This window comes from Microcaecilia unicolor, chromosome 6 (genome assembly GCF_901765095.1).
Source record: "Microcaecilia unicolor chromosome 6, aMicUni1.1, whole genome shotgun sequence".
NCBI lineage: Eukaryota > Metazoa > Chordata > Amphibia > Gymnophiona > Siphonopidae > Microcaecilia > Microcaecilia unicolor.
The window spans coordinates 295,270,718-295,298,306 of NC_044036.1; the positions used below are offsets into that span (position 1 = coordinate 295,270,718).

General features: G+C 40.5%; 1 protein-coding gene across 2 annotated transcripts; it reads right to left on the bottom strand.

Moving 5' to 3' along the window:
* Positions 1 to 1,835: 1,835 nt before the first annotated feature.
* Positions 1,836 to 26,426, bottom strand: PTGES2 (prostaglandin E synthase 2). Of its 2 annotated transcripts, none has more exons than XM_030207925.1 (7): positions 26,089 to 26,426; positions 14,791 to 14,985; positions 14,142 to 14,197; positions 7,090 to 7,242; positions 5,673 to 5,873; positions 5,202 to 5,319; positions 1,836 to 2,251 (listed from the first exon to the last, which is right to left on the bottom strand). In XM_030207925.1, exons 1-7 carry the CDS (start codon positions 26,326 to 26,328, stop codon positions 2,093 to 2,095), a joined length of 1,122 nt encoding a protein of 373 aa, XP_030063785.1. In that variant the 5' UTR covers positions 26,329 to 26,426; the 3' UTR covers positions 1,836 to 2,092. The 2 variants fall into 2 exon arrangements, with proteins under 2 accessions (XP_030063785.1, XP_030063786.1); XM_030207926.1 differs by having other exon boundaries at positions 14,791 to 15,117; positions 26,089 to 26,152.
* Positions 26,427 to 27,589: the final 1,163 nt, after the last annotated feature.

Sequence of the window (27,589 nt, forward strand, 5' to 3'; positions counted from 1 at the left end):
AATACATTTGTTATAGCCTTGCTCATCCTCAATTGCAACATGGCAAACTGATGTTTAGTATAGAGCTGTCTGGGTTTCACAGAGCAGCCAGCTTTGTATATACAACTTATTCCCTTATTTATAATCTAGTAGGGCAATTAGCTAGCTTGTCTTCTCAGAGACCATAGACAGGCTTGCTTAGCCCTTTTAATGGGGCCATAAACTTTAACAAGTGTCTGTTTCAAACAGGCTCTAAACATAACACAGAGACATTCTCAGTGAAGGACAAGTAAGAGTGATAAGTATTCAAGGGAGGGAAGTTACAAAGGGCAAATGATGGATAATTGGGAAAAATATCAAAGAAGCAGAATTATGTGACGGTGACCTTAGAGGTCAGAGTTGAAGAATACCAGATAAGTAAGAGAGAAAATATAAGGCATTAAGTGAATGGACAAAATTTAAGCTTCAGTAATCTGACAAGCACATCTTGTGCCAGTCAGATTATTGTTAAGCTTCCAGGGAAATATACAGACCAGAGAGAGATTTTATTTTTCCTTATACTGAAATTTAGACTGATATAAGAATTCAATTTTCTGTAATACTGGGATAAAATAATTTTTATTGTAACCATTTACTGTAATTTTAGCATTATTATAAAAGAGAAAAACTGAACTCTGAAGTGTTTTTCCTTTGCCAGAAGGGCTTTCTTTTAGTCTCTTCTGAAGTTGTTCAGCTCCCCCCCCCCTCCGCCTTTAGAGGCAAGGGGGGGGGGGGCTATACACCAACAAAAATGTTCTATTTACATATGTCATAAGCATCAACAGGACTAACTGAATTTGTGTCCATATCCCCATGAATCCAATGGAGGGAATGAACACCTATAATACCCCAACCACACCTGATCTTGTCTGAGTCAGTGAAGGCAGACTCTGTGTGCCAAGAGTGCATAAGACTATTCCACCTATATAGCCAATATGGAGTAGCACAATTTCAAGCTGCAGAATTAAGTAAACAAAAAAAATTGCACAGGTAGACTCGAGCACTATACTTGAGTAGCTGAAACCTCAGGTGAAAGGATATTGTGAACATAGGTTTTATTTTATTACTGCCTTGGGTGTATGTGCTTTTTGTAAAACTGCCACCTCACTAAGATGATCTCAACTCTTTGAAACTAAGGCTAAAGAAGTTTTAGATCCCAATTTTATTAGTAAGCTGTTGTATGATTCAACACTGTGCTCAAACTCATCATACAGGATACGTAAACGAGTGGAGTAGCAGCCAAGTAGTTAGAGAACTAGGCTGACAACCAGGCAAGCCTAGTTCAAATACCAGTACTGTTCCTTGTGACCTTGGTCAAGTCATTTAACCCTCCATTGCCTCAAGTATAAACTTGGATTGTAAGCCCTGCAGGGACAGAACAGGGCAAGATCTAGTGTATCTGATGTAACTCAACTTCAGCTACTACTTAAAAGGTGTGAGCTAACTTCAAGGTAAATAAACCAACTGATGGACATTGAAGTTTCAGCTGCCCAACAATTCCTTATGGAATTGAGGTTGGGGGGGGGGGGGGGGGGGGGGGAGGCAGAAGGTAAATCAAGAAATGCAAGAAAATAAGAACTTGAGTTTTCTTCATCTTAGCAAAGGCAGTCTGTGCACCTAGTCAATGACGGGACATGGTTAGGGAGGAATAATGTACATGTGGCAAAAAGAATATGTATTCGTTTTACCTGAACTCAGAAAAAAAGAGATTAGGCATTCATTTTAATTAGCAGACGATCATAGAAGCCTCTGGTATCTGAAATGCTCTGAATATGAAACACTGCTTAATATATAATCTGAGGGGAAAAAAACTGCAGTTGTGTTTTGTACTCTTTATTTTTTCTCTCATGCCTGCCAGCATCTTAATAAGAGAAACTTTCACCAGGCAAACATTTTACATTTATTTTAGAATGATAATTAAAAAAAAAAAAGATCAGTACTATAGACAAGGATGTGGTATCCAAATGTAAGACCTAGTGAGGCAAGCTCGAATTAGCATGTTGCCCAGTAAAACAAAATTCAGTAACTTGCTGCTAGAACATAACATGGTGCAACATTGTTAAAATGAATATTTTTAATGCACAGCTAGTGCAGCTGGTGTAGTGGCCCGGTGTTCAGCTGTCTCCTGGATCACTTTCTTCATCTTAATGTACCAGGGCTGGATCTTGCTGTGAGACATCAAGTCATCAAAGGCTTCCAGCCCCTCCATCACTTGAAGAACACCAAAAACTGCCTATAAGAGAAAGTAAGTACACATCTTCAGGCACAGGTATGACAAATCAAAATACTTCCCTAATAAAAATACATTTGCTGGCACTTTTAAATAGTATGAAAAAGCAAAAGTTTCTTACCAGTAACATGGGACTTCCATAGACAGCAGAGGAATGCATCCACATAAATGGGCAACATCATCCTGTGACAGCTGCATGAAAGGTATTTAAAATAGCCTTCACCCCATACCAGCACCCAGTGTAGGAATAGTTGCTGCATTATAGCAAAACTAGTGCAGTTTGAAAAAAATGCATTTACCAACAGGCAAAGCAGGATTGCTTAGGTTAAGACACAATTGACAGAATCTAGGCACTCTGATGCTGTTACTCTCACATGGGCGCCTAAATGGAGGTGCCCACTTCTACAATACTATAAACTACTAAGCAGACATATATATAATAAGATGGTGACATTATCAATTTGGCCTCACTTCCACCTTTCCCCAAGTATAAGCATAGTTTCCCAGCAGGTAAATACACACCAGTGCAGGTCCTGTCTCAGCACTTCTTCAGGATTCACCTTTGTGAGACAGTTTGTTTTGTTTTTTTTAGGGGAGGGAGGGAGGAAGAGAATGATGTTCTGATTAAGGTGAAAATCAGAAATTATTTTCAGTATAAATTTTGGATGCATATTCAGAACTATTAGGAAAAAAATTATACATAAAATGTATGAGAACTTGAAATTCACTCATGCTACATGGAGAAGTTACTGCAGCTAGAAATAATGTTTTCCAAGTTAACTATTTTAGAGGTGCTTCCCCTAATGGGTCAGAGGGGACCTGAAGAAGTTAGGCAAGTACAACATTAAGGACCCAAGAAGGGATAAGCTTTTTAATGGATGGTCTCTAATTTGTGTTCTCCTGCACCTCTTGATACCAATGGGTAGACAGATATGGGTCTCCCAGTACTCTGTTCATGATATGTTGAAATGGCTAACAATTGGACTTGTACAGAGTCTATTTTTTAAATTGAAAGAAAGCAACAGGCACAATCAAATTTGTTAACTGGATGTAATGCTAACTGCTGGTTGTTCTTGTGCACCCGTTTGCAAATCTATTGCAGTTAGACTGCTAAGATTTAATTGTAGCAGTTTTTTTAGAAGCCAAAAGGATTTCTTGACCATCTGGAGGACCAGGAAGGTGAGAAACTACTCGCTTCTCAATATCTCTGAGGGATTTGAGATTGGGGTGACGTTAGTCTTTGTCGAGGTGTGGTTGTGTTCCCAGGAATTGGTTGGTCTGCTGCTAGCGACATCACCATGGGAACCAAATCTAATATACAGTATAGTCAATGAGGCGATATGCTTACCCACTGAAGACTCTGGATGTGAGTAACCATTAAAAGTTTATCATTATGCCTTCTTACTGCTTTTTCTTCATTTTTTAGCTCTTTCCAACTGAGGGCATGGAGGGAGAAAGAACCATGTGTCTAAGTGACCATCTTTTCAAAAGCCTTCAGACATGCCCCCTCCAGTGTGTTTAACGTTTTGGCATTTCCTGTGGGTGCCTTAGACAGGCTCTTTGGGAGTAGAGTCACAGATAGATCTTGCCCTTCCTGTGGGGACCCTGTACGGTAGGACTTGTTTTTGAAATAGACTTTCAAACTTTTTCTTTCTTTAAGTAGGAAACTGATTCATGTCCAGTAACACCAAACAGATGATTAATGCTGCTGTTGCCAGTATCAGTGTGAGATTGGCACCAAAGGGGGTAGGGATGAAGCACAAATTTAAATAATGCTCAGAATCTTCTGGAAAATCACCATCACAGGATGATGCCACTCATTTGTATGGAGACACTCCCTACTGTCACTGGAGCATATATTTTTACACTGACCTCAGACTACCCATGTAAATATCCTATATAATAAAACGCACCTCCAACATTCTGAAGCTGACTGCATGGCTGAGGCATTCCTGCTCTCTGCATCCATCTCCTGAATTGACATCACGTACTTCCGGGTTCGTCACAAGCAGAAGTGACCAACTACACAAGGTGTATTTAATAGAATGGCGGTGCATTCTATTAAATAGGATTGGTGAGTTCCTTGAAGCACAGCAACACTCAGACACCAGAGAGAGGAGAGGGGGGGGGGGGGGGGGGGCTGACACCAGAGGGAGGGGGGGGCCTGACTCCAGCGAGGGGGGGGGAGGTATCTCTCACACACACACTCAATGTCTTTCTCTCACACTGTATCACATTCACTCTCTATGTGTCACACAGTCACTCACACTCTCTTGGTCTTATACACTCAGTCTCACAGAGAGTCTGTCTCTCACACACACTCTCTCGCACACACTGTATCTGTGTGAAACACTCTCTCTCACTGTGTCTCACATACGCACTTGCACATACTCTCATTCTCACAGACACACTCGCACCCAGACTCACTCTCTCTGACACACACACACACAGTCGCACATTCATTCTCTCACACACAGTCACTCACATACATTCTCTCAAACATACACACTCTGAGGAAAACCTTGCTAGCGCCCGTTTCATTTGTGTCAGAAACGGGCCTTTTTTACTAGTTAAATAATAATTTATATATGTAAGTATAAATTCTCTGCTTCCTTAGCTATCTACACAAAGCGTTATGCACAGTCAGTCAAACAAGCAGTACAATAATCAAAAGAAGTACAAATTGGACAGAAGACAAGTTAAAACAAAGCAAAACATGTATTTCACTGCAACCTCTTCCCCCCCCCCCCACCCCCAATTTCCCAAACAATCTTACTTATTAGCTGATATAGGCCCCACGACAGAAACCTTAAAACTCTGGAAACAGTTTGTCTTACACCTTCCTACAAAACTAAAGGGCTCCAGCCCTCACTCACATATAGGTATTGTCAATATGCTGTCTGAGCAGCCAGCAATAAAAATGTATAGACTTTAGCCTAAAGCTTTTCCTCACCAGGTCAGCAAGGTTTGGTTGTTCCCCACCTAGGAATTGCCTCTGCTTGCCAATAGCTGCCACCCAGTCATTGGCTGCTTTATACAAGTCCTGCCTGACATCCTGCTGTAGGTTATGCCTGTATTGGAAGAAGCACATTTTATTAGCTTTGGTGCACGTATGGATAAAAGGGCTGGTTTCTCACAAAAGCATACCATTTATTTAAAAGATTTTGAATCATGACTTGAAACAACTGTAGAAGGAATGCAGGCTGATGGTGAGCTGCAGTCTACAATGGAGTTCACGATGGAGGGTGAATTGAGAAAAAGTGATGTCTAGATTCTAGCTTGGACTGTATCTTTTTGGATGACATTAATAATGATCACATCCCACCAGAGTGCCATGTAGGATGCAGCATACTATAGGCTGAAACAGTTCTATAAGTCTAAAGTGGCTACACATAAAATACTAAGATACATGTATTGAACAAACCTCCTTTTCAGCATTTTGCTGATGAAAAACATGGCAGTTGCTCCAACATACTTTGCAAAGAAGCCCTCAACACCTCCAAACTTCCCTTCATGCACAATATAATCAAAAGAAGCTAGGGCTTCTCTTGGAGTACGGTAAACATTGGGAGAGATGATGTGCACCAGCCAGTCATCTGCCCACCGTCGCCATTTCATCTCTTCCCTAGAAAAAGCATATGTCATGTCAGTTCAGCAACTCCATCATTCTCTACACGTTAGGTCTCTTTAGTGCAATGCTGCTGCTGCTGCTGCTGTTGTCAGATTATACAAGACAGGCTCCATATGCGCCTAGTGACACTATAACACAAAGCAGAGGAAGGAAATCAGCCAGGAAGCGCTTCTCTTCTGTCTCCCTACACTGGTCAGGAAAACACCAAATTCATTACCCCATAAATGCATTATTCCTATTATGGAAAAACTATTTCATGATTAAATGCTTATTCACAAACAAGAAGGAAGCAAGAATTGCATATTTCATCACATTATCCAATTAAGTCTCCAGTATTGCTGTAACATCCATGCTATCCACAGACTGCTGTACAGGCTCTGATGATGAATTTATATCAAAATCTTAATGGAAAAAAAAAAGACGAAACACTTTACTCAGCGGGACAGAGACTCATCTGGAACTTTTAAAATTACCATCAAATACTTCCTAAATAATTCTCTTGGGGCTATGGATGAAACATAAGAAAATACTCTTAAGTCTGAAACTGTTCTCCTGCTGTCCCAGCTTATGATGACATGCTACACAGTCCTGTACAGTACCCCTTGCACATTTTCAGACTTCAATCCTACCTGCATGATCCTTAATGGTTTCAGTCAAAAGTTAATTGATTCTTTTTAAACTTTCAAGCATGCTCTCAGTTTCACCCAACTTTTTATTCAGTGATATCCAGATTAGTTATGGTTTGTCAAATATAGTATCCAAGGTTATAGCTACAAATTTCTTCAACCTCATGTACATCACTTTGACCCTTGGGAAAAGGGAATTACAAATCTAAGCTAATAACAAACAATTCTTTTTATTTATCCATAATTCAAAATCACACAGGCCAGTTTGAAAATAATTCCTGAAGAAAAAATTGTCTACAACTTGGCTCTGTACAGGACAGATAGTATATTGACCTGGTGACCTATCACCTTATACCAGAGATTCTCAACCCAGTCCTCGGGACATATCAGTTTTGCAGGATATCCACAATGAATATTGAAAGAGAGACATTTGCATGCATTGCTAAATCTGCCTTATGCATATTCATTGTGGATATCCTGAAAACCTGACTGGCTTGATGTGTCCTCAGGACTGGGCTGAGAACCTCTGCCTTATACACAAGGCAGCTCACATATGCTTAATCCCCATCCCAGACAATTCTTACGCTCTGGATTCCTTGGTAGGATATGCACATTCAGTCTCTTGTTCATCCAGCATAAGCCAGTATTTGTTATTGTACTCAATGACCTCTTTCCCCTTTTCATTTTTGGCCTTCATCGAGGGGTAGTAGGATACAATGTCTTCCAGTTTTTTCCTCCTACGAGCAATAAAGAGTTGAAATTAGCCACCTCATCTGCAAGGAAAGCCGAGTTGTTTACCTGTAACAGGGGTTTTCCATACATACATAGCAGGTTAAATGCAGCCACACTAGTTGGTGAGATCACCATGATGGCTCCAGATGCAGGCATTCTCATAGCTCTTGAAACCTTTGAAAGATCTCTAGTGTGTGGTAGTGCCCCTACGCTAATAATGGTCCTTTCCTCTGTCTTGATTGAGCAGGACAGTCCCTTGTGTGCAAAGCTCTAGGGAGGCAGGGATCTGTAGACAACAATTAGTCAATTCTGCAAGCATGTTCTAGAACACTGATTGATGATCTAATACATTATCAAGCTGTGATGATTATACTGAGCCTGTTTACTAAGTAAAGTTTGGACTGAAGACTATACTGCAGCTTTGCATATGTCCAGATGGACGCTGAGTTGGTGTAAACCCATGCATCTTGGCAAACAGGCCTGATTATAGTGTTTTATGTTAGGTAATCCAAATCCACCAAACACCAGGACCTGAGTAACATATGAAAAGGAAGTTTGGCTTTTGACCTCTCCAACAAAATTTAGTTAAATTCTGCAAAGCTGCAAGATTTTTTTTTTCAGCAACCGCAAAGACAACATTTGAAGAGTCTATAACCAGCATGGGAATTCTACCATTCAGAATAACTGAACCCTACCATGTAAACTAAGCAGTAGATGTTTCCAGCCTGCAAATGTGTGAGAGGTAGCCTCCAATAATTTATTTCTATCTAAAAGCTCCATCAGCCCATTTGAAGGAAAAGGGCCAGGCCACTGGGTGCGAAGATGGGCCCGAGAGGCTAATGCTAGAGATTTGTTAAGTTCAATTTAAAACCTGAATAATCCCCATATTCCTCAAAACCTTCCATTAAAGTTGATAAAGACTGATGTGGATGAATAAGGTGTACCAAATAGGGGAGTAGCCAGACCTCGGTGGGAGGGGGTCCAGAGCCCAAGGGGGGGCACATTTTAGCCTCCCCCAGCTGCTGACCCCCCCCCCCCCCCCCCCCCACCGCTGCAAGGTACCTTTGCTGACGGGAGTCCCCAACCCCTGCCAGCCTTAGTCTTCTTCAGCACCGGTCTCCAACGCGTTCACTGATCTGTGCTGGAACGTGCTGGACATCAGGACTCACTGCACAGATCAGCGAACGCGCCAGAGACCAGCGCTAAAGAAGACTAAGGCTGGCGGGGGTTGGGGACCCCCACCAGCAAAGGTACCTTACCGGGAGGGGGGGGGGGTCGAAAGTAGAGGGGGCCAGGACTAAATCTGTGGGGGCCCATGCCCCCACCTAGCTACGCCCCTGGTACCAATAAACCATCTGCAAAAGCTGAGATTTTAGAACTGTCCCTGATGGAAACCCCTCGTATTTCCAGATGTGTTTGTATTTCTCTAATTAAAGAGTCTAGGGTAAGTACAAAGAGAAGAAGGGAAAGGGGTCAGCCTTGGCACGTACTAGAGAGCTGCACGGGAATAGCGGAAATCCCGCGGGGAATCCCCTCCAGGTCCTGCCGTACAATTGAACTGAGCTTTGCTTTCCCTGCCCACATATACATCAAAGCACCCTGGTGTCTGGTGGTTTGCTTCAGGGCAGGAAAGATCCCCACTCTTTCCTACCTGCTGCTGCTGATTCACTGCCGCCACTTGTTTAAAATGGCTGCCAAGACTTCAAGCAGTGGCCTCGTGAAACTTTTTAGAATCCTGAGGCAGGAACGGTTTGCACCAAAATAAGGCCCTGTGTTGAGATTTTCTTGTCTCCACGTTTGGAAGTGCTTTCTTCTCACTACTCTTTGACCACTGTAGTGCTCCAACCACATATTTACCTCCTTTTCAGGTAGATGCTATAGCACTTAGGCACTACTTAGGTAGTCCTGGCCCACAGGAAGCACTAATAGGACAATATTGATGATGCCTCACCAGGTTAGAGCTGTATAGCAAAAGTTTCATTTGTCTTAATTTTGTTAAAGAAATTCAGTGGCCCTTCACAAGAATTTGTTTGGGTTTTTTTTAAATATGTTACTGCATATTCAGAGAGCATCAGGAAGAACAGCTTCAACAGGGCAATCACCAGCCATCAAAGCTCATGGATTCTAATGGTCCTGTGATAGCTTTCTAAAATAGAGATTGTCCACTAATTTTAGATTCTTGTGTAGAATGAAGTCAGTCTCTAAAACTACTGCCAATCTCTACTATAAAGAAAAGTTACAATTTTTTTCTACTTCAGTAGCCTAATCCTTATACTTTTGTAAAGGATATTATATATCAGTATTGCCAATAGCATCAGGCAGCAGATCATTTAACCTCTGTTAATATGTGTTGTAGCTTGAGGCCTATCCACTGGAATGGTGGTGGGCCAAGTTACCGGGCTTTGGCCAGCTGAGAAGCCCTGACTAGGCCTGAAAGCCCACCAATGGCCTTATAGATGGGAACCTGCAAAAGCAGGCCTGCATGATGGGTCTTAACAAAATCTGGTACAACTGTCAAATTGAACATAGCACCTAAGATGTAGAAATAATGGACAAAAATGGATGAAGTTTGGTTTTTAAAATGAAGTTTGTGTTTCTATAAGATGGCACTCAGATCATAAGATGATATGAAAGATGATATGAAACTGATATGTTAATATTAAGATATTTTTGTATCAAGAGAGAGAAAAACAAGTTGTTGACAAAAACGGAAATGTCACAATCATGCGCAATAGCTAAAACAGATATTTTTGTAACAAGAAAAACAAGTTGTTGACAATAACGGAAATTGCAAAATCTCTTGCAATAGCTAAAACGGAAAGGAGAGGTGGGTACAAATGGGCACCTGCCGGAAAGGAAAGTATGATTCAGAGGTTGTGCAATATTAAGAAAAAAAGGGTCTTGCCATTGACTTGTATAGAAACCTGCGCCTATAAAAGAGATGAGATTTTGGCAGATAGTTGGATCATTCCCCAACTCTTCTCCAAGGGCAAAAAGCTCGGTGCAGTTGAACCTAGAATATGTCTGATGATTATACCAATTTGAAGACTTGATTTTGGTAAGAATAAACACTTTATTTCTGGAAACTATTTCTGTCTTTATTTCTAATTCATTCTTTACCTGTCATATGTTCTACAAGGTAATCCACACACAAGTTATAGTCAGTCCCTGAACTAATTTGGGTTGGCCTTTAATAGAATATATGTGGGAACACAAATGGCCAAAGATCCACTTAGATCCTAATAGACAGAAAGCTGTGGTCATGGGAATTAGATTTGAACTGAGCCTTCTGATGCCTCCCCAGCAGCGCTACCCATGGGAAGGGGTGTCACCGGAATTCAGGGAGGCGGTCCACAAGATCATAGAAGAACAAACCCTCTGTACACCTCCGTGTGGAAAGATCCCACGGGGGGGTTTAAAGAGGGGCAATAAAACACCTCTCGCAGGGTACAGATTCTCACTTCTCAGTCAAGTAATATCTTTAACTAATAGTTCAGACCTCGCACTTGATCTTGGCCAAAACAATGAGCATTAATACTTCAATTTGATTACTTAAAGAAAAATCAAGAGTGTTTTAGTATTTTCTGAGTGCAAGCAGATAGGCAGCCAATAGGGAAGAGAGGTGGCATTTCAACCAGGTTTTAAGTTAGACTTGTTCTGATGGGGACTCAAAATTTTTATGCCAGCTAACCTAGGTGCAAGTCCTGCATAATGCCATTCAGAAGACTTGGGTTCAATTCCCAGGCTTGGCTTCTGTTGCCCCTAGAAAACAAAGGTGCGTATGTCACCATATAATGCTGACACCTAGTGGTCAGACATAGGATCCTCATAAGGAGTAGCTCAGCAGTTAGAAAAAGGAACTGTGAATCTGGGAAACCTTGATTTAACCTACCTCTCCTACTGACTTAATACGTATACCTGATCCTGATTTGTTGTCCTTGCCATTTTCAGGGCAAGGACCGTAGAAGTCTCCCCGGCACGGTCCTTGTTCTAAATCTTCAGAAGTTGTGATCGAAGCTCCTGAAAAGCTCCACTCCAACCCACCCAAATCTATTCAGCCACAATTACAGCTCACACTAGAAGTCTGACCAACACTGGCCTTGTTCTCCAACTTCTGAAGCTGAATCTGTCCAGCCAGGATCAGGGCCAGACCACAGAAGTCTGCCGAGCAGGGGCCTTTGTTCTCCAACTTCTGAAGCGGAATCTGTTTAGCCATGATCAGGGCACAGAGTGTCTGCCCAGCACTGGCTTTGCTTCCCAATTACCGGTGTTGCCACCTAATCGCCACTAAGCTTCTTTGGATCCATTCCTTCTAAATAAGATTCCTTTGTGTTTATCCCACGCATTTTTTAATTCCATTACCATTTTCATCTCCACCACCTCCCACGGGAGAGCATTCCAAGTATCTACCACCCTCTCAGTTAAAAAAATCTACCCCATTCTCATCTCTGGAAAAGGTTTGTTTGTGGATTAATACCTTTCAAATATTTGAACATCTGTATCATATCACCCCTGTTTCTCCTTTCCTCCAGGGTATACATGTTCAGGTCATCAAGTCTGTCCTCATACTTATTGCTACGTAAACCCCATACCATTTCCATCACTTTTCTTTGAACCACTTCAAGTGTTTTTACATCCTTAACAAGATACAGCCTCCAAAACAGAACACAACAACTTGTATAGGGGCATCAACACTTCCTTTCTTCTGCTGGTTATACCCTTTTCTATGCAACCTAGCACCCTTGTGGCTGTGGCCACCACCATGTCTCATTGTTTCCTTACCTTGAGATCCTCAGACACCATTATCCCAAGGTCCCTCTCCTGAGCCGAGCTTATCAATCTCTCCCCGCGTATCTGGTACATCTCTTTTGGATTTTTGCAATCTAAATGCATCACTGCACTTCTTGGCATTAAATTTTAACTATTTCAGGTCACAGGTATAAATGCAGTGCATTTTATCTAGCAAAAAAGGTGCCGGTACTCAAATGCCAGGCCACCCTTCAGGGGTGGAGTGATCATTGAGGACCCACCCTACAATAGCCAGGACCCCTGAAATCAGTCATAGAATCTGACAAGGCAGAATTTGTATGTAGAACCTGAGCTCTTTCATTAAAATACGAGAATCATGGGTCAAGTTTAGCAGACAGTGGAAAAGGTGCTGGTACTCAGTACCCCCTCAAAAAAAAGCCCTGTATAAATGTATCAAGAATACTAATTATTTGTTACTCATACTTTCAATTATGCAAACCTTTCTACAATTTAGTGAAGGGATAACAAACCGAATTCATACTGATATGGCACACATATTTATTCAATGAGTAATATAATGCAGCTTTACTGTTAGAACCTCACTCACCACCAATTACAACTGTTTGACGACCTGCAAAAAGGAAAGTTTATATATCAATAGTTCTTATATAGTTTCAGGGGTATCCCCTCAATGCAAAACTGATCTTTTCATGCAGTCTTTTCAAGAATATAAAGTTGTCTCTAAACAGTTAATCTTCCTCTTAGGTGTAAAACAAAGAGAACTTATCCACATCACACGTTGTCCACACCACTAATTGTATAATATATTCGCTCTTCAAGGTGAAACAAAATCATGTCCTTCAGTACTTCACTTGCATAAGGTCCATTGCCTGACTCTGGCCAAGTTTTGCTGTTAGCTTTGTCAAAAGGCACGCTGCAATTCCAACTTAGATGATCTAAATCTTAATTTTCAACATTTCCCAGAGACCGCTAACCCCGGATGGAGCTTCAGTCCAGAATGCATCTCACTCAACCTCTGACCATTCTTCTAATTTTTGGAGGTCTCTTCTCAGTTTCTACTCTCTCCAGGGTATCCATTCTATTGACTATCTTCGTGTCATCCGCAAAAAGGCAAACATTTCCTTCTAACCCTTCAAAAATACCTCTCACAAATATAAACAGAATTGGTCCCTGCACTGACCCCTGAGGCATTCCACTGCTCACCTTCCTTTCCTCCAAGCGGATTCCATTTACCATCACCCTCTGCCGCCTGTCAGTCAACCAGTTTCCAGTCCACCACTTTGGGTCCCATGTTCAGCCCTCTCAGCTTACTCATGAATCCTTCTGTGAGGGACCATATCAAAGGCATTGCTGAAATCCAAGTAGATTACATCTAGTGCATGTCCTTTATCCAGTTCTTTTGTCACCGAATCAAAGAAGTCAATCAGATACGTTTGGCAGGATTTTCCTTTGGTAAAGCCTTGTTGCCTCGAATCTTGTAACCTGTTGGCTTTTAGAAAGTTAACTATATTTTCCTTCAGTTGCAACTCCATTATTTTTCCTACCACTGACTTGAGGCTTACCGGCCTGTCATTTCCCACTTCTTCCTTGTCTCCACTTCTGTGAAGAGGGACATCAGCTCATCTCCAATTCCTCGGAACCTTTCCTGTCTCCAAAGATCTATTGAATACATCTTAAAAGTTCTCACCAGGACTTTTCTGAGCTCCCTCAGTATCCCGGGATGTATCCCATCTGGCCCCATAGCTTTGTCCACTTTCAGATTGATTTTGAGCCAGTCATGTCACCTTCCACTGCCTCAGGTACAACTAGACTGTGAGCCACCTGGGCCAGGAAATAGTTATATATTTAGGTACATAAGTTACCTTGAGTTCTGATATGGAAAAGGCAAAACCACCATTCTTGAGGAACTCACCAAGAACAGCTGAGCTAAACTTACAGAGGGATATTAAAAGTAGGGGGAAATCTCTAGGCAATTCAAAAGGGAGCTTGGTGGTGCTAACACACTATAGAAGCCAATTCTGATTGAGCTTGAAGCCTAAAGGGAGCAAGAGGTTTCTGCTTGACCAAAAAATTTACCTATCCTTTATTTACAGTATGTGGATTTCAATGCGCTGAGAGGACCATAACACCTTACCTGGATAACAGGTAAGTCTTCATCACACTGATGATCACAGATGAATCATTTAGTTGCTGTAAGACATAATGAAAACAAACACGGATGCATATTTTTTTTAATTATTATTATTAGGAAACAAATTCAGCTCAAGGTTAAACCTCACCAAAGTTGCCCAGCCACACTCATGATTTATAACTACCTCTGCTAAGTTGCACACCTAGTCTGACAGATTTCAGCTCTGTCATTTCTGATATGAAGCCTATAAAACAAAGCTGTAAAAAAAATCTATTCCTACATAAATGTGATTAAACATTGTGATTCATATTTGAACTTTCACCAGGATACAAACTTAAATAGATTATGTAGGAATAAATATTTAACTTCACAACTTCTGTATAAAAAATATTGCTGCACAATCTGGAAATATTTGAAGCTAGAATTAAAATAGATCATAAACACTAAATAAGCTAAATAACAAATAAGGATGAGTTTTCATTGAGGCAGCAACAATCATGAATTTAATTTCAAGATTTAAACTCAATGGACTAATCACAACTTTGTGTTCCATTCACTGTGAGTGACAACATAGCCAGTGAGAACAGAGTACATTTCCTAGATAAGTATAGAGACCAGGATTCTCTTGTAGTATTCTAGCACAGACACTCACCAGGTTTTCTTCTGCATGTGCTATGAGGATGGGTACCTTCCTGTAAGTGGAGAATTTAATCTCATGCCGCAGCACCGGGTTCACTTCCACAATTTCATATGGTAGGTCATGGTAATCAAGGAAGACGCGGACCTTGCTGCAGAATGGGCACGTTTTGTATTGATAAAGGGTCAGTTGTAGAACATCATCTGGGAACTGAAATACACACAGTGCTAACGTATTTGCAATACTGTGTAACATCTGAATTCACTGGTGCAGACATCATTGCTTAATACTCTCCTTCCATATATTGTCTTCCATATTCAGAGACACGTAGATCCCTGTAATCTTGACATATTTTCAACAGAACGTTATTAAAAGAGAGAGTCTCTTTGATTATCTAATGCATAAATAGAGCTCAAAAGAGTGGTCTAATAGCAGTCTTCAGCCATAATTTAATTTTGTTGCTAATGCATCAACAGAGTACAGAACATAAGGTCCACAGACACATAGGACTGATGCAGAAAGCCACAAAGAGCCATGCACCAATGCCTTCGCATGTAGCTTTTACAGCGAAACTATCTCCAAAATGTATTGTGGCAATGCAGTTAGCAATGAGCATGCAAGTTACTGTCAAGCTAAAAACATGCAGTAATCCGCAACTTATTGGCAAAGTGTCCCCCTTCCTTTTAGTACGTGAGCAGTAACTGGCTCACAAACTGATGGAGAATTTAAAAAGTTGACGTAGTCTGCAACAGTGCTAACATCCCTGGTAGCCTGGTGGTCTACCACCCCCCTCCCCCCTGACCCAATACCCTGTCCTCAACAACAACAACAAAAAAACAATCCAAGTGTCTAGCAGTATTCTCTCTCCCCCAAGAGAAAAAAAAATTCCCTGGTGTCTAGCAACATTCCATCAAAACATCTTCCCCCCCCCCCCCCAACCCCGGCATACCTTGAAGAGGCAGGAGTGATGCCTACTTGCTCCCTGTCTCCATGCCACTACCTTGGAGAATGGTGGCACCTGATCCTGTACGGTGCATTCTGGGACGCACCAAGCAAGGTCAGTCTGCCAAATATGGGAATTTTCATCTTATACCAAATAAAGGAAGAATCCCTCATTTGGCAGACTGACCCCACTCAATGCTTTCCAGGATGTACCACACAGGGTCAAGAGACAGCATTTTCCAAGATGGCAGCATAAAATGTATGCCGGGTGGGGGGGGGGGAAGGAGGAGGATGCTACACATCAGGGATTTTTTTTTCAATGTCAGGGCAGGGGGTCAGATCAGCAGTCGGGAGGGTGGGGAGAAATCAGGGATCACCTATTAGCTTTTCTACACTGATGCAGGAGGGCAAGAAAACGCTTTTAGCCTGCCTTAGACCTGGCGGTAATTTTCTCATGTTGCGCTCCCTTTAAAACTTCTCTGTAATGGGACAGAATAGTTAATGTCCTACTTATTATTTAACGTGCTGTGCTCTGGTATCTTCTGAGCAAACTAACTTCCATGCCAAACTCATTTTTGCATTGTTTGTGTGCTAATCTGTATGTGCACCTCTCGTTACCCGTGTACTGCTGCCCACAGTAGCTTTAGACATCAGACCCATAGAAAGGTGTGCAGTGTTTATTATGGCTACAACAGAGAACTGCAGCTCACTACTTTACAAGATGACAAGTCAGCCACTTATCTGGATATGAGACTCTCTAACAATTCAATCTCTATAGGCCCTTCATATATTTAATTAGCACATATTATCACAAATACATTATGTAAATTTCTTCTTCAGATGTGACTACAGGACTGAAAGTATTTATAATCTATAAAACTCTTAAGTATCAATTTCTACAGCAGATGCAGGAGCCATCACATGAAAAGTGATGTGGGCTCTCAAAAATTCATTCTACTGAGCCAAATCATTATCATTTAGAATTATTTCAATCTTTGCCAAGACCAATATTACTACAACTTTGTAACCACTCAATAAGAAGAGACTAGGAAGCCATGCAATAAGAACAGTCAATCTACCTTAACCTGAATTCCCTTATCCTGCTAGACCACTCCAGACTAGTGGGTTATGTTCCCTTACCAGCAGGTGGAGGCAGAGGGAAGATTCTGGCATCACCACCAATATAACAGGTGGTGCAGCCAGGATTCTGTCAGTACTTCTCTGCCTCCAGCAGATCTCAAAAAGTTAGTTAAGAATTTGGGCAAGTTTAGATTCCAGTGCCTTCTGGAAGACAGGTTCCATTCTAGTAAGGCATTGGCAGGTAGATCTCATGCCAGGGATTGGGGACATTCCCGGATCTCTAAGAAAGGTTTTCACTCCTCTGTGGACGCACATAAAGAGAATTCCTTTTGAAGGGCTAAGATATTGGGAAGTGGCACCTCCTCTGTCTACTGCAGGTCCTCTCTGCAGAAATTGGAAAGGGGAGGGGCCACACTTTATCTGTATCTTTGGAGATGGATCCTTATCTCAGATCAGTGGGTCTTGGGACGCAATTCAAAATGGTTATGCTCTGAAGTTAGTTCAATCTGTCTCAGATGTCTTTATTGTGATGCCTTATGGGTTAAATCTCAAAGATACTTTATGTTGTTTCTTCAGTTTGGGTGCTCTGAAATCTGTTGTCCTTCAAGGGAAGGGTCAAGACTGATATTCCATATATTTTGTAGTCCTGAAAAACGCTTCTGCCCATTCTGGATTTGAAGGGAATAATTGCTGCTCTTCAGGTTCCCCATCTTTGGACAGAAACCTTGTGTACAGTGGTATCTTCAGTCAAACCATCTTTTCACATTCCCATCACGGAAGCTCACAAAGCCTGAAATGTACGTTAAGGGAACATTTATCAGTTTAGAGTTCTGTCCTTCAGTTTGGCAATGGCTCCCATGACATTCTTCAAGATGATGATGGCAGCTACAGTGTTCTTGCCCAAGGAAGGGAGTCAAGTTCACTCTTAGACAATTAATTAATCTGAGCAGGATTCTCAGGTGCCATGGTCAGAGTATTCTACTTCTTGCAATAAATTGATTGGGTTGTGAACTTTCCCAAGAGTCATGGTTCAGTTTGACAAAATTAGGAGTAAGTATTGCCTGTGTTAGGGGGGTCTGTAAAACATACAAAACAAAATGTATATATACAAAGCTGAAGAAACAATTTTTGAAATAAACAGTACAAACACCACACAAAAAATGTAACTATAGTTCAAACCTGAAATGTTGTCATCTATTTTATATATATGAATAGTCACTCAATATCAATTTACAGCTGAAACAAAACACAAACATACATATGAATAAAAATATTTGAAATATAATCTATATAAAAGCCTACCATATATGAATCATATCCAAGATGTCAATATTGCTGGTTACCCTAAAAGGAATAAACTTCATGCAGTATATCATGTCTATAAAAAAAGCTAAAGGTGGCTGGAATCAAAGCTATGCCTTTAAAAATCCCTAGTGAATACCAAATTTATTTTGACAAATATAAAATTATTATTTTTAGCAAAAAAAAACCAACAACTTCATTTAAGAAAAAAAAATATATGCACATGATAATTCACCACTGAAAATTTTTAAATCATCAAATTAAATCTTATATACCGTTAAAATCCCCTTTTCCAATTAAAGAATTATACACATATGATCTTGTCTAAACGCATCTCCTCACCTCACACTGCTGGGTATATAAACAAATAAATGTGCCTGGTATCTAAAATGGGGCTTCTCTGCATACAAAGTGTCTAAAATTGCGTATCTCACACCAAATAAATACAAAAGTATGCCTGTTACTGTTTTCAAATCTGTTGTTTTTTGTTTTTTTTTGTGAGAGCTATCCTTGTTAGGTTGATGATCAATTGATTAGGGATCCTAAGATGTGTTGATCTAATTCTCAATATATCTTTTATGATTGACAATGCTTTCTCCTCAAGAATGTTAGTGGAGAGAGCATCTATATCTAGAGTGACCAGAATGATGTTACTCAAGCTTCTGTCAAAGTTTTAAGTATGTTGATCATATAAAAAGAGTTTCTGACATCGGAACCATTCTTTGGAACGTATGGTCTTAGGAAAAAAATATCAATCAACAAAGATTGCTAGAGGTTCTAGTACTGATCCAATAGCAGATATGATAGGTCTCCCTGGAGGATCTGTCATAGATTTGTGAATCTTCAGTAATACATATAGGGGAAGATTCTATATATAGCACCTAAAAATTCTGCGCAGAAAACATTTCCAACTAAGTGTATTCTATAAGTGGTGTCTAGATTTAGGCACAGTATACAGAATACGCTTAGTTGATATCCCAGTGCCTAAAACTATGCATGTCCATTTACACCAATGAAAACATGGCTAAATCCCAGCATGTAGTCTTAAGCGCATTGAGCCATATTCTATAACTACGCACATACATTTTAGAATAACCCTTTTTGTCTGCATGCATTACATTTTAGGCGCTCTATATTACAGAAAATGCTTAGCAATTTGTGCGCGTAAATTCTAATTATTGTCCATTAGTGCTCGTTATTGCTTGTTAAGTGCTGTTAACAATGCTGATTGGCTTGTTAAACCAATTCAGTTACACACACTGTTGTAGAATCTGCTTTGATTTTGGCACAGAACGCTAGGCACGCTATATAGAATCTGGGGGATACTATAGTTACTACAGGATGTTCAGTATTAAGGAAGTCCCTTTCCTTCTTCAAAAGTTGTCCCATCTCAAAAGCTGTTTTGACAGCTGCTTTTATTTAAAACAAAAATTAATCTGTAGGCTCTGCCTGCAAGGGAAGATAATATTCCCTACCACAAATCTGTCTCTGAATCTCTTGAACATATGCTACTGTGTCCATGGTGCCTATACCTCCACCCTTGTCTGCTGGCTTGATGACTGAAGCATATTTTCAAAGCATGTAGACTTATAAAGTTACATAGCAACCTATGGAACTTTGTAAGTCTAAGTGCTTTGAAAATGAGCCCCTTTGTCTCTGGTTTTCTCTAAAAATAGTAATTTTATATGTTTATGTGTTAACATAAATTTGATATTCAGTAGGGATTTTTTAAAGGCATAGATTTGGTACCAGCCACCTTTAGCTTTTTTTTATAGACCAAGAGGCATATTTTCAAAGCACTTAGATTTACAAAGTTACATAAGGCATATTTTCAAAGCACTTAGCCTTCCAAAGTTCCATAGAAACCTACGGAACTTTGTAAGTTTAAGAGCTTTGAAAATTAGCCCGATAGTAATCTATGGAACTTTGTGTGTCTAAGTGCTCTGAAAATTAGTCTCATAGTAACCTATGGGACTTTGTAAGTCTAAGGGCTCCTTTTACAAAGCTGCAGTAAAAGGGCGCTGTGGTGGTGTCGGTGCGTGGATTTGCTGTGTACCGAGGCCCCCTTTACCATAGAGGGTAAAAGGCATAAAAATGGAAATGACTATGCAATAAGTACATACTTGCTGCACAACCGTTTCCTGAGGGAGCCCTTACCTTCTCCTATTTAGGAGGCAGTAAGGGCTTCCGTGCTAACATGGCGGTAACCAGGCTGTGCATAGCCCTGCCCATTACCGCCAGGTAAGCCCCTAGCACTAAAACTATAAAACAATTTCCCGTTATGCCAGAAATGACATATGATATGGGCAACACTACTGCCAGCTCCCACGGTAGGCCAGCGGTAGTGCCGGATTGGCTTGCGCCAACACAGCAGTAGCTCTACCACGGTGTTGTAAAAGGACCTCTAATATGTCAAGTTATATTTTTTGTGTGGTGTTTATACTACTTATTTCAAAAATTGGTTCTTTAGCTTTGTATATATACATTTTCTGTATGTTTTACAGACCTCTGACACAGGCAATACTTGCCAAAACACAGCCATGTCGGGTCCTTGTCATTATTAAAGATCATATCTTAATGTTTCTCCTCACTGTTTCACCTCCTCATTGATGATCACCACTGTTCATTTTGCCTATCCCATATCATGAGAAGTATAAAATTGATATGGTGTGTGTCCACCCATACATTCTAATATAATAATTTGCACCTCTGTTCTGAAGCTGACTCCGTGGCAGTGAAGCCGTGTAGTGTTTGCAGGGTTCGTAATCACCCAGAGAAAGAAACACCATGTCAGAAGGGGAAGAGACCAACCACAGGCCTCGCACTCGCTCTCAGTGCCCCGCCCTCGAAGGGAAGGGAAGGCTGCATTTAATATTCACCCACCAGAAGTCCGTTCCCTCCCTCCGAGTTCCAGGGTCGTAGTCCGTCCCCCCTCCCAATTCTAGGGTCATCGTCCCTCTCTCCCTTCCAGTTACAGGCCCCCTCCCTCTGAATTTTAAAAGTCACCTTGATTTACCTCACATGGTAAAAAGCATGCAGGCTCGGCCCTTACTTCAGTTTTCCCTTCTTTGTCTCTCAGCTCTTGTCCCGCCCTTGTGGAAATAGGAAATGAGGGCGGGACCAGAGCTGAGAGACAGAGAAGGGAAAACTGAAGTGCTGAGCCAGCACGCTTTTTACCGCTGCTTCCGGCCGCTGTAACCCCGACGAGGTAAGTCTGGATGACTTTTAAAATTCGGAGGGAGGGGGCCTGGAACTGGAAAGGAGGGACGACGGCCCTGGAACTTCCCTTAAAAACATTAATGGCAGAAGGTGATAACCTTGCTAGCGCCTGTTTCGTTTCAATGAGAAACAGGCTTTTTTTTAAACTAGTATATTCATAAGCTGCAGGTTCAGAAAAGGTTGGTCAGGCTATGTGATACCACAGAAAAGCAATCATGGATTCTTTACTTCAAAATTGCTGTTCTGCAGAGATCAGGCAAGTGCTGTGCACAACTAAGAATGACACTCTTTGGCTGTATATGTGCAGACTCACAGAGTACACCAAACCTGCTCTGCCCTGAGAACCTTTGAAGAATGTAGAGCAGTAGGAAGATTGGAGTTGCACTATATTTCAGCTACGTCATTGGCTTCCCATGTCTATACATACTAATTTAAGATGTTGGTGCTACTGTACAAGGTACTCAGAGAGAGCAATTCTATTTGATATCTTAGAGTTAAATGATACTACCCTTAACAGTCTCCTACAATCAACCAATGGCTATAGGTTGGTCATTTGTGCTGAGGCACAGAAAGAATTTTTCGCTACAAGAATTTTCACTGTCATATGTGTGCAACAGTAGAATGAGCTTCTATTAGAGTTACAAGTAGAGCAGTAAGTTAACATATTTAGGAATAATTTAAAAGGCCAGCTGTTCCCAACAGAATATTAGATTTCAATTAGGGATAGAGTGGGATAGTAAGTTAGCTACGAAAGAGAAGATTTGTTTGATGGGATTTTATTTTTAGAGTTGTTATATATTTAGTGGATGTTTGTAAACTGTAATGGAGATGTTAATTTCTAAAAGCAGTATACACATTTCTTTAATAAATACTCATCTGAGCTCAGAAGTCATTTATGACCAGTTGATATGGTATTCCGTACCAACTGATTTTGATCATATTTGCTTCACTTATAATAAGTGGATTTTTAAATTAATACCTTAAAACCTCAAACAATAGTCCAAGAGGCCATATCAGCGTGGATTTAGTTTTAGTAGCCTAGTGGTTAGTGCAGTGGACTTTGGGGAACTGAGTTTGATTCCCACTGCAGCGCCTTCTGACTCTGGGCAAGTCACTTAACCCTCCATTGCACCTGGTACAAAATAAGTACCTTAATATATGTAGACCGCTTTAAATGTAGTTGCAAAAACCTCAGAAAGGCAGTATATCAAGTCCTATTTCCCTTCCCTTTAACAAGTCTATTTCCTTTAAACAGCAAAATCTTTGACACCCGTTTGGCCTGTCGTCAGCACTAAAGATGGGCTTCACTCTGTTCTGGCTTTCACCCCAGGAAACCTAAAGATGGTTGAGCCAGTATGCACTACACATATAAGAGACTACATGTCCACTTGCATCATTGCAACTGCGGTTTTGCTAGCAGTTGCTGGATTGGCACTCTGCACTGCTATAGGAATGATTTACTGAAACACTAAATGGCAATATGTATGGCATCATGCTGACTTTGACCGAATGACCAATCGGCAATTAAATAATTTTGGGGTCCTTTTACCAAGCTGTGCTAAAAAGTGTCTGGCGCTGGTATCAGCGTGTGGGTTTTCCACACACGCTGTGGCTACTTTTAGTGCAACGGTAAAAATGGCCACCTCACCTTACTTTTTTTGTAATGACCATATGCTAATTTCTCTATTAGCATGAGTCCATTACCACCACCTATTTAGGTGGTGATAAGGGCTCCCACAGTAATTGGGTAGCATGTGTTAAATGTGCCAGCACTACCTGATTAGTATAGGCATACCTACTCTTTGCCCGTGGGCACATCTCCCATACTGGAAAATACAAAAATGTCTACTGTGGGATTAGCACATGCTGAGCAGGAACCTACCGCAGGACTCCTCAGCACATCCCACGGTCATGCTCTTTTAGTGTGCATTAGTAAAAGGCCCTTAGTTTGGAGCACATTTTACTTTAAAATAAATGGCAAAGATTTGGACTGTGGATAATTTTGGCTACATGGCATCTGTAACTAAATATTTTTCAGGACATTTTGAGGCACATTATTAACATGTTCTGATGTCAATCTGAACCACTACCCATTTCATTTATTCATTCATAGGATATGTCCCTTAAATTTATATGATACCCCCTTACACACGAGAGTAATTATACAATAAATATTTTAAAGTTTACATATTTTTCATTATTTGATGGAGCAAATAAACCACGCTGCTTGGATTTAAGTTTGACTCTTTACTGCATTTTATATGGGTGGAATGTTCTTGCTTCTGACACTGATTAAATAACATTCAATAATTACACCTCCTTGGACGATTCATGGTTAAAAAAAAACAACAACGAATCAGATTGGTTATGCTGACTACATTACCTAGGATGCATCCCAGCTGCCAATTACACAATCTAACAACTTGATAAGATCTATCTCCTTATCCAAGCCCGTTTTTGTAGGCTTCTTCATTTGTATTCTGGTATCTTGCATAGATGAGCATACAAGTGCATCTAGAACTCTTCCCTTTCTGTATCTAACCAGAGGACTCCGATTGCTGCATTAGTCCACCTGAATATGTATAACAGCTAAACAAGTTGTAGGGAGTAACCTTTTTAGTGGACTAACTTTGTTGATATTGTACTATTTTAATATTTTTACTGCAGAAATTGTCTATTGCTAATGTTTAATTTATTTTGTGTACACCACCTTGAGTGAATTCCTTCAAAAAGGCGGTAAATAACAGATCTGTGATGTTCTTGAGAGTTATCCTCTTTTCAACTAGTACAATTAAAAAAAAAAAAAAATCAATACCTCATCATTAACTTCACCTACAACTTGTTTGCTGACCCCTAGTTTCACATGCCTAACCACAAAGCTTTGTAATGATCTATACTGGCGATGAAAATTTCATAGGCACCTAAAATTGGTGCTTGCTGCTAGGCTGGTCTTAGACACTACAATACGTGAAACAAAAAGAGAATCAAAATGAGCCACTTGAAAATGTCTTCTTTCTCTATTTGTAGGCCCACAATGTGGATAGGTGGTGTATATGGAGAATGAGCATATGGGGGGGTGTAGTTCTGTGTATGTACAGTGGGTGTAGGTGTGTGTGTGTGTGCATATGCAGCTGGCAGCAAGAGGAGTATTTTTGGAACACTTGAGGAGCATGTGGACTCTGCAAGTAGAGTCGGGAAGGGGGTGAACAGGTAATGTTATATGTGGAACATATGTGTGCTTGTGCCCCTAACGACCCTGGAGCAGTTGTACGTAAAGCATCAGTGTTGTCTCCAAGAAAGCCTGAAAGTGGTAAATAAGTTTGTTCCTAGTGTCCCTCTGTTATCAGCTGATTCTGACTGAATGCAATTAGCTCCTAAACTAACTTGCATCTACTGAGCAAATCCCAGCCAGAGAGTGTTTCCTGTTTCTTGCATCCTACCTTATCTATACAGAACTGATAAATCACTTAAAAGACAAGGCCTATAGCTTTTTTCTACATTTATTGCCATTTGGCATTCCAAGTTTTTCTGCTTCCCTATCCCCACCCCACTCCCAAACAGGGCTTGCGTGCCTCACTAGGTTCTGTAACAATTACTCATTGGAGCGATGCTCTAAGACTGCTCAAGCACCAACAACTATGCTTTGGACTCTAAATAACCCATTCAATTCCTCCGGAATCTTAATATCCAGGTTCCTTGCACTGCTTACTGTCTGGAGGACTGGGATGATTCAAGTCACGTGTAGTAATTTCTTCCTGCCTAATCCTGGAGCTACTACTATATTCAAGGACTTATGCGTCAAGGAAAAGTGCACTACATCTAGAAGACCATACAAAAGTAGAAATCTGAGTTACAGACATTATATTTTTGCTATTATGACATGCAAGAGCAAATCTCTGATGGCGCAGCATTTAGGTTTTCTTAGTAGATGTATACTAGCAGGTAGGTATAAGATAAGAACTTAAATGTGTAACACACAAGAATCTGTAACAGAAACAAAGGATGCTGTATTTTTCGAGTAGATCCCTAATAAAATCAGGCTACCTCAGTACTTTCATTGAAAGGAAGCCCCAAATTACCCAGAACAAAGGTGTGTGGAAATTCCCTTAAGAATATTTAGCTGCAAAATATCCTACAGTATTGATTTGTAGTGCATTCTCTCTCACTTCACCGAGTTGGTGGTTTCAGCCAAATTCCAGAAGGCACAGCAGAAGCCTTTACACTGTAGTTGAGCAGATTTCTCATCCTCCCACACATTTATGATAAGGGCATAAGCTGGATCACGGAATCAAATTGAGTTGTGCCACTGCCAAGTAACCAAACGTACATATGGCTTGAACATTATATAAAGGCATCGTAGTGATGGATCTCACTAAAATGAGGGAAACATAAAAAAAATGCAAGCTTTTCCTTTAAAACGAATGCTAGTCCTCTGAGCTATATAAGTCGAATAGCACAAATACCATGGTTTACATTTAGGGAACATCTTTTCATTGCCAGTGAAAAGGCATTATAACTTGTGTACACGATTGATGGTTATGTCCCTGTCCCCAGAAGGCTTACAAACCCAAGAAAGAACTTACAGGTTTCCCTAGTTATCAGCTTACTGCTCCAATGACTAAGCTACTCCTCCACCATACTGCGTTTAAACCGTAAGTAGAAAACAAACAGAAAACACAGTTTGAACACAACACAGAAAAGCGTTTTAAACGAAAAAAAAAAAAAAAAAAAAGAGAGCAACATCAAAGTCACTTTTGAAGAACCTTTTACCTTGCACTCTGCACTGTGTCCCTGGCTCCTTAAGTAAAACCTGAGCGTCTGGTAAAGGCCAAAGGTACCCCCCAGAGTAAAAGCGACGGACAACAGCCCACGACTTCCTTTTCCCACACTACCATACGCACAACTTCCCCCAAGGCCTGCCCCAGGAAGCCCAGTACGACTACCACTGCCCTCCCTAAAAAGTCTCCACACAAGCCATCTCAGCCTCGGGCCAGCACAACTCGAAGCCATTCCACCACAGACCACACAGGGCCGGCTCTTTCCGGAAGGAGCGAGTGACTGTCCTTGGAAGTTGGAAGGAAGTCACGATTAAGTACAAGGAAGTTGGATAAATTCAAGGAGGTTAGATTGAGAATAGGAGACGTCACGGTGCGAGGCTATCTAACCCATTATATGTGCTGAAGCCAGTAGGCGTAGCTTGCTGGCAGTGGGCGGAGTCACAAATACACCCAGAACAGTACATTCAAAGGTGGAGGACTATAGAGAGAGAGACCTCCACCTTTTAATGCACTGTACTGGGTATGTATGTATATATATATATATATATATTTTTTTTTTTTTTACTTGACAGCTTTTTAATTTATTTGAAAGTGTTCCATCTGTAGATATAAATATCATTAAATCAAAACTGAGTATCACTAAAACACCTTCAACAATTATTGTAGCTGGTGGATAAAGGCTGTATTTTGTGCTCATTTTTCTACACTGTTCTATACAATACAGTAAATTACTAATAATACATGGTCAAACTTCAGTGAGGATATCCAGTTTACTGATGGGTTCATCTTAACTGTTGTAATGTGTCTTGGGAAGTGTGGTGTTATAAAGATTGGAACAAAAATTAAACTCTCTTTTCATTGGGGCACATGGAATCACATCTTCACCTCATTTCTTTTGTACAAATGGATTATTCTGTTTTGAACATGTTTCAGGGACATGTGTTTTTCATAAGTCAAAATAATCAATATGAATATGTTCTTTCATGCAAATCTCTCATTTGTTTAAACATAATAAACGAGCTATAAGCCCCTAATGCAGTCCATTGGTTTTCTTATATTTTTTCCTTGTGATGACTTATACTGTGCCAAAACTGGAAATACAGTGAGACAGAAGAATAGACTTCAGAAACAACTAAATTAACATTATAATTGTGTTCACATTTGGGTAATAATTGAGAAAATGCTGTTGAAAACTGATTTGAAGAAGAAATAAATATATATCACAGAACTGATTCTTGGCTTCTGCATGAAGGTAACTCTGCCCTAATTATTTAATACCTTTCTTTTAAGTAGAAGTAATACACAATATTAAGTGTATTTTTCTAATATGTCACTGCATTCTACAACACAAAAGAATCAAGTTCCCACAAACTACTTTTCTCTTTTGAACTAGACACAGGAAAAATAAAAAGATTTTAAATGCTCTGAGGTTTCAACCTAGTTCATGTTAATGTGGGATATAACTGCCATAAAATACATAAATAGATAGAAAC

What these genes read in the sequence shown, in the direction of transcription:
- PTGES2 (XM_030207925.1), bottom strand. Translation starts at nt 26,328, where the DNA reads ATGGCTTCGAGTTGTGCTGGCCCGAGGCTGAGATGGCTTGTGTGGAGA. An exon ending in GACACAGTGCAGAGTGCAAG is followed by an intron (nt 14,986 to 26,088) that starts GTAAAAGGTTCT and finishes TGTGTATTTCAG; the next exon opens with TTCCCAGATGATGTTCTACA. An exon ending in AACCAAACCTTGCTGACCTG is followed by an intron (nt 2,252 to 5,201) that starts GTGAGGAAAAGC and finishes TTTCTCTTATAG; the next exon opens with GCAGTTTTTGGTGTTCTTCA.